This window comes from Mercenaria mercenaria, chromosome 12 (genome assembly GCF_021730395.1).
Source record: "Mercenaria mercenaria strain notata chromosome 12, MADL_Memer_1, whole genome shotgun sequence".
Classification (NCBI taxonomy): Eukaryota; Metazoa; Mollusca; class Bivalvia; order Venerida; family Veneridae; genus Mercenaria; species Mercenaria mercenaria.
The window spans coordinates 23,704,222-23,712,093 of NC_069372.1; the positions used below are offsets into that span (position 1 = coordinate 23,704,222).

The 7,872-nt window shown below is 35.8% G+C and overlaps 1 protein-coding gene across 1 annotated transcript; it reads right to left on the reverse strand.

Moving 5' to 3' along the window:
- Positions 1–8: 8 nt before the first annotated feature.
- On the reverse strand, positions 9–7,278 carry LOC123533778 (uncharacterized). The gene is made up of 4 exons (XM_053519448.1): positions 6,571–7,278; positions 5,556–5,714; positions 4,460–4,772; positions 9–2,889 (listed from the first exon to the last, which is right to left on the reverse strand). Exons 1-4 carry the CDS (start codon positions 7,117–7,119, stop codon positions 317–319), a joined length of 3,594 nt encoding a protein of 1,197 aa, XP_053375423.1. The 5' UTR covers positions 7,120–7,278; the 3' UTR covers positions 9–316.
- Positions 7,279–7,872: the final 594 nt, after the last annotated feature.

Sequence of the window (7,872 nt, forward strand, 5' to 3'; positions counted from 1 at the left end):
TGTGAAAGGACAGTAACTAAAACATTTTTTATTTCTTATCAAGATTAATCTTCCTTTCACTGTACACTAAATACAGTATCGATAATGAAAACTTCGTATATTCTTATCCTAAAACTAAGTATACTTAGTAATGTGAAAGTACAAGTGAATAAGATACTTTGCAACAATACGAATGACGTGGAATTCCATCGGAGGTCTTTTTGTCATATGTTTTTGCTATTTCTATTAGGTTTTAATGGTATTGTTGAAACATGATTGATTTTTCAGTAGTAGTCGGTCCTGCCAAGAAGATATACTGTACTGATATATAGCTGTTTTATTTTAATGACATTGTTCTAAATTTCAAACTGAAATCTGTGTTCCGCAACACATGAAGTCTGGGAGATGACTTTATATAGCTGAATGCATCCCTTTGTGTTTTGGTAATTGTGTAAAAAAGTAAATTTACATAAACAATCTTCTTGGTTTCTTTGACACTATCGATAAAGCAGCGGAAGCACTCATCGGTAAAAGTCACATGGGACATTTCAATATCAATTTCCTTACCCTCTGGATCCAACCAGAGTAAATTTTCAAAAAAATCTATATTCAACAGATACAGGTACTTCAGATTTTGAAGGGAAGAAATCAGTTTGACCAAGGCTTCAACAACGTCGTTGTCTTTGATATTGCTAACCACTAACTTTTTCAAGACTGGCGCAAACATCAAGTCTTTCAAAAGCGGTTTTGCCCAACACGCCGCCTCAACTGTTTTCTTGTAGTCTAGATTTAGTCTGAATAACTCGGATCTATTCACATAAACGGCTTCAAAGTTAACGCCACCGATTCCCAGCAAGTATAATTTCTCGTGATGCTGAATATCAAATCTGCCATGCGTACAGCCATAGCCATGGTCTTCGCATTGCACTGCATCCAGTCCAATTTGCGATAGGTCATGCTTTTTAGAGATAAATTCTATCAGCTCTTTAAGGTGATCATGTTTAATTTCCACGTTGTGGAAGTAAATTGATGTCAAGTGATTTAACCTATCCAGGGGCATCTCTGAAATCTCACTACAGTAACTTATTGACAAATTCTTCAATATTAATGCTGATGCACACATCAATTTACTGTATTTTTGGAAATCTTCATCTGATTTAATGAATCTTATTTCCAGTCTAACCAACCCGGCAATAGAACACATTTCTTCATCTAAATAACTGCCCGTTGTAAAGATGGATTTGATAGCGCTCTTACTTGATCTTAGCATATTTTGTATTTGCGTTGCATTGTTTTTGTAAATGAAAACATCCTCTAACTTCACGGCAATATCTTTTCCACCTGACCGCTTACATTCCTCAAAACATTTGACAGCGAGATCTTGCACGGATTTTACCTTATTCTCAACTTGCTTACGGCGCTGGGAAATAAAATTGAACATTGCTGAACAAGAAAACTCTCTGAAATCAGACACAGCCTTATCTTTTGATAAAGCAGCATTCACTTCTTGAAATAACGCCTCTACAGCGTACGGAGCCAGACTCGCCAAAAAGATGAAAACATCAGAGAACTTTTTAACCTCGGCTAACGTTTTGCATGCTTTTGCTATTTTACTGCGTATGTCGTCTTTCTTGTCGGTCATTGCAATATATAACGCGGCCATAAACTCTTGGTAGAGTTTATGAGGAAATGACAATGTGTGTTTTCGCTCGGTCAGGTATCCAATGGCTTTGTTTTTTGATAGAATTCCAACAGAACACAAATAAATTATTGCATCTTCTGGCAAGCCGTATTCGTCTAAATCAGAGTTTGAAAAAACTAAACTCGATTCTAAGTCTGTGAAAAGTGCTTCAAAAGCTAGGTAACACAATTTGTACAATACTGAAATGTGACTTTGGACATGTTTTAGATTTGATAAACATTTTGGCGTTTTAATTTCATGCTGTTCTGCCCTAACTGGAGCTTCCATTGTTTTGCTTCTGGATTTTCTCTCAAATGCACGCTGAAACATCATTTCCAAAGTGTTTCCATATACCTCTGAAAGAGACATCATTCGTAACTTGCCATCAAACCAAAGACAAATGAGATGTGTAGTAATCAGAGGTATATTCAAAAGATCGTCCAACTTGTTTTCAGCAACATTTTCCAGGAATGTGACTGGATCTTTTGAGCCATTACATTTATCATTCAAATGCTCTATTAACAGTTCAACAAATGTAAAACCAACTCCTTCTTCCATCGCTAAAATTTCGATTTGCTGGTCGATTTCATGTGTCCCTAACCTCAAACATTCAAGTTTGTATGGTCTACTAGTTGTCAAATACACACAGTTTTCTAAATCTTGCCTGTGTGGTATCTTTAGATTACTCGGACACTGCTTTGTTTCTGTCGGATGAGTCCACTCATCGAGACCATCTAAAATAATCAAGCATTTCTCTTTGTTTAAAATCTTCAACAAAACTTCCTTGTTTTCTAGCATGCCCAACAGTTGATGCATAATGATATCATCTATACGACAAAATGTTGTGTCGCGCAGAGATATGTAAAACAGAAAATCAAACTGATCCATCATAGATGCGTCTTCTTGAACGGATTCGTCATCTGTGTCTAACGCAGACTGAGCTTTTGCGAGGCACCACAGCAAGGCCATTCTTTGACACAACGCCGTTTTTCCTATGCCAGCATCTCCAGTTATATAAATATTTCTGCATTGTTGTCCCCCTTTATAAAAAATGTGCCTGTACAAATCAACAGAAATTTCATCTTTCTGTATCTTATGATGTTCTAGTCGTCGCATGTAAGGCTTCACATAGAACGTCAATAATGGAAGTTCTTCCTCTTCAAGTAGCGGAGAAATGGGAAGAGTCACACAGTTACTTTTATACGTCTGAACCAGCCGCTGCCGAAGCTCTGAATAATAAATGATAAAAATGGTTTATTTACATTATGTCTGGTATCGAAACCCAATCAAGTAAATACCTACAATTTTCTATCATACTGATACGGTAGAGATACAAAATTCATTGAAAATTCTAACACTGTACATCACAAGTATTATGTCACACCGTCGAACGTCATAGCGGCCCGCAGGAAAAAAAAAACACACACACAAAACAGGCAAATACTTTGTTAAAGAACGGCGTCAAGATGTACATAATAATCATTGATTTCGTGTTATAATTTTTGTTTCGTTGGGTTTAACGTCGCACCGACATAATTTTAGGTCATATGGCGACGCTCCAGCTTTGATGGTGGAGGAAGACCCCAGGTGCAACTCCGTGCATTATTTCATCACGGGCAGGCACCTGGGTAGAACCACCGACATTCCGTAAGCTTGCTGGATGGCTTCCTCACATGAAGAATTCAACGCCCCGAGTGAGGCTAGAACCCACATCGGAGAGGAGCAAGTGGTTCAAAGTCAGCGACCTTAACCCTTGGTGTTATAATCGCAATACTATATATCAAACGGTGGTTTTCTCTCAAACAAAATAATTGTTGATCGTTCAGATGCGTATATTTAAACATACAAGTGTGCACTGCATATTTAACCCGTCTTAATTGAACTTCAAAGAATATCATTTCAAAGAATATGTACTACTTTTGCTCATACCGGTAACATTTTAAATGCTGATAAATTCATTTTCGTCCCTTTTCCATGTTCTTTAAGATACACTAAATCTTTGCTCTGATTGTATCAAAATTGTGAGATATTTGAAATGTAGTTAGGGGGCAAGTTAAACGCAAAACACCTATGTTTTTCTGTAGCTTTAATTTCCAGAAAATAAACTAGGCTATGAAACTGCATTCAACTAGGCGGCGGTTCTTGAGAATCCGCTCCTTATATCTAAAGATGAGATGTCTTATTTACACTAGAATCTAATGTTCATTTTAGAAGTCCGCGAATAACTTTGTATAAGCAGTCAAGAGAAACATTCAGATCACTAACTTGATGATCACATTAATTAAGGAAGTGTGGCCAGTCAGTATGCATTGAAATGAATGCCATGTAATATAAGTAACGTACAAACACGTAGTCCAGTTTATTTTTGCAGTTGCCTTAACCTTTAAATGTATGTGATATGAGCTCTTGCATTGTCATTTCCTCAGGAAATACCATACACGGATATTTCCTTGAAGATAAGTTATTATTTAATTGCGAGTACAAGTATTTCAAGGGCTATAAGTGTGGCTTTACTAAACTTTAAACTGTAGTTACAACGTCCTGTTCATATATTTTTGTATTTGATACCTGTTAACACCAAACGAAATACAGAACAAATTGAATCATCTAATTTCCGTTTTCAATTAGGCATGGATTAATTGAATAAATGTTAAGACTTCAATAATGTATCAATGTATCACATATCAACCCTAATACGATGATATGATTTAAAAAATCGACGTATTTTGTTAATTGCATATCTTGATATAATGTGACCATGAATTTTGACTTATAGTGGTATATTCAAATACCGGTTACCTTTTGTTTGAAAATCATAGTCCTCCGACATTTCTGCTTTTAGTTTTTTGCTGGCAGTGTCTGATTCCCGTCGTATCCGTTTTATTCCATGTTGAACTGTTTTCTTTATCTTCTCCTTGTATCTTGAGAAAATATTTTGGATACTGCTTAAAGTAGTAGCTACATTTTCCTTCTTGCTAGTACTGATAAAGCGTTGAGCCTCTTCCAGCAGCTCAGATTTTGTTTTGTCAATATCATTTCTAGCCTCGTTGATAGCATCTTGCAAATGCTTGGATATATCTTTGTCTGTAATTGTCCATGTTCCGGAACCAAGCTACACACAAACAAAACATAAAGGAACATATTGTAAGTTCGTTTTACTGAGGTGTACAAAAGGAATGTCAAAACAATAATTATCTACGCCGACAAAAGAACAAGTGTAAGCATTTAAGTGATTAATTTTTATGGGAAGCTTTATTTAAAAAAACTTTTTCAGGTTTCTGTTGAAGAGAAATTAGTAGAATGCCCATAGAAACAGTTCAGTCCATCAGTTGATAATTTAAAAAATTGGATGTTCTGTTTAAATTCACTGTAAACTTGGAACAACAGTATTTAAGTGCTGCTCTTATTTCTTGTGCTTTTGGGAACATGAAGTTCATTTAATATTGCAGTGTAAAAGAATTATTCTTTAGCCGGTGCTAGGTGTCGTAAGGGGTATTGCACATTCCATTATCTATCACGACCAAACCTTTTTCTTGGTTATTTTCTATGTTTCAAAATGATCTTGTGTTACCTCCCATAAGATTCTAGCATTGGTATTGGATAAAAGGTAGTCACATGGTGCCCCCTATATTTCTGTGTTTCATGTCGTTCCAGGCTAAAAATATGTGGTCGATAAAACAAATCGCGCCCCCACCCCCAATAATATCGTACTGACTCCAAATGTTTTCGTGGAGGGTCACTAACAAACCCAATAATTAATACTCTCATAGACTTTATCGGATATGTAAGTGTCTTCCTACTGCGCAGTTGTTACATTGCCTTAGTAATGTCACCTTTTTTTTATTGTTGTTTCACTTTCAGTTTAAGATGGTTAGCTCTCTAACATTGTACGCACCTGTGTTAGTCTCTGCAAAGCGATTTGTGCATTACTGTCACCGGCTATATGCTTAGAATCACTGAGCACATCAGTCAATATAGTGATACTATCCTCGAATTCTTTCTTTGATATTTCAAAACCAGGACAGTGTCTGTAGTTCTTACCAACGTCTCGTGCCTATGTAAAATAAATTGATGATGAAAACATACTATTCATTGTTATTATTTTATGTCGCAAACATTGACAGAAAATAGAGTTTCTCAGCAATGCTAAAATCTACGCAGAGATCAAAACCAAGGACAAATATCGAACAGGAATAGTCACGTCTAAAGAACGCAGCATCTAGATAATAAACGTTGAGGGTGAATGATTTCAGACTCAATGTCTTTTACCAAATCATCACGGAGAACATACGCCATGACCGCGGGTCGAACTTGTAACGGCCCCGCGATCAACAGATCTGCACCCTTCCTATTGAGGTAGGCAGGTATTAAGCTAGATAAATTTGTAATCGTACAGGAATTTGAATTAGCGATGCAGCGAGCTTAAACTGTAGAAAGTTCATCATCTTCAAGCTATTTTAAACCAAAATAATCAATCTACTCAAACACATATATTGAGTTTAAAAAATGAGTAAAGACATAACAGAGAAATTATAAACCGGACAATTTGCAATTTTAAAATGACCTCTAAAATTTTAAGTTAGATATCGTGGAGCTCCAGATCACATAATCACTTTGTTTACTACCACTTGTAAAATTATGAAATAATCTAATCCGTGGCCTTGGATTTTGTTATCGGTCTTTGATATATCATAATGACCTAACAGCAAAAAAACAGAAACAAAATTGTATAGCAGTAAACATTCCAATGCTGAGAATAATGACAGAACCCACAAGCTTAGCAATTATACAGGCAGACGCAAATTTAATCACTCTATTATTCTTTTTTCGGCATTGTACCACTGATTCAACTTTTTATAGATTAATAGTTGAGGTATTTATAGAAGGTTTAAAGGATATCTCTAACTTACATTGGAGAAGATGTTGGCAGGATTGCAAAGGTTTTCGTTGACTTTGATCTGAAAATGTTCGTAATTTAGAAATACACTAATGATGCCATTAAAATCTGTTTCAGCTGCAGTGGACACAGAACTATAACCTTCAGGTGGCATGAAGCATTTCGCAAACTCCCATGGTGAATTTGCCCACTGTCGGGCGTCAGTATTCCTCCAAGAGGGACCCGAAAACCTATGAGCTTTGATGATTTCATCTCTGACGCCTTCACATATGCCTAAAGGACATGGTCTATGGCTGACAATGCACTTTCGTCTCTTCCAAACGCATATTTTGTTTTTGGGTGTGCATTTCATTATACTTTCAGTATTGCAAGAATTACACGACGTGTTATGTGACATTCCTTTGTTTCTAAAAATGTCGTTGTACACTTTTTGTTGGAACTGTGACATTTCATTAGTAACAATTTCTTGTAATCCTTCCTTAGTGTATACTATTGCCATTCCAGTTTTAATCCAGTAATGAAATTTTGAATCACATAGCTGAGTTGTACTTGCTGTCGCCATAGTATAGAAAATGGTTAAGTTAGGTTGGCTTTATTTAATGACTGTAGTCATACTTATACTGTCATTCACACTTCGTCCCGACGTCCCTAAATTGCAAACAAACAAACAAAAAGAGTTATCACTTAAAGATAAGCATGGAGTCAAAGTAATTATCATATCTTTAAATTTTGTCTGCGTCTTAGCAGAAAATGAAAATATGTCATGGCAAATTTTACGACACAATCCGTTTTAACATTGCAACAAAACTGGCATTATCTATTAAGTATTTATCCTATGTTCGCGTTTACAAAGAGTCATTACCATATATATAAGTAGAGAGCATTTATATGAACTTAACTATCACCACCACAATATACCAGACCAATTACTGCAAAGCGCCTAGATATATCATTACTTCTTGCATACAACTAAGTGGAAAGTAACGACACATTACGTTTTAGTTTATCGAATAACTACGTTTGTGCAAACCTTTTACACACAAAAATTAGGCTCAAACAAACCGATTGCAACATTTTCGTTTTTGTCGTGTACGGCGACCTGTGGTTTTCCACTTTTTCATTTTATTAGATAAACTATATAAACATGTTTTTTTTTTCTTAAAGTATTTTCACGCAGCAGTTTCGAGATGAAAAACAAAGGTTTCGAGACACAAAAAGAAGCAGATAGCTTACCTTAATTCAGTTATTCCTCTGAATAAAACTTCTCTGTAGATTTCACTTAATATTCAGTAGTCCCCAGGATATTTTACTGAAA

What these genes read in the sequence shown, in the direction of transcription:
- LOC123533778 (XM_053519448.1), bottom strand. Translation starts at nt 7,119, where the DNA reads ATGGCGACAGCAAGTACAACTCAGCTATGTGATTCAAAATTTCATTAC. An exon ending in CTGCCAACATCTTCTCCAAT is followed by an intron (nt 5,715 to 6,570) that starts GTAAGTTAGAGA and finishes TATTTTACATAG; the next exon opens with GCACGAGACGTTGGTAAGAA. An exon ending in CTATGATTTTCAAACAAAAG is followed by an intron (nt 2,890 to 4,459) that starts GTAACCGGTATT and finishes TTTATTATTCAG; the next exon opens with AGCTTCGGCAGCGGCTGGTT.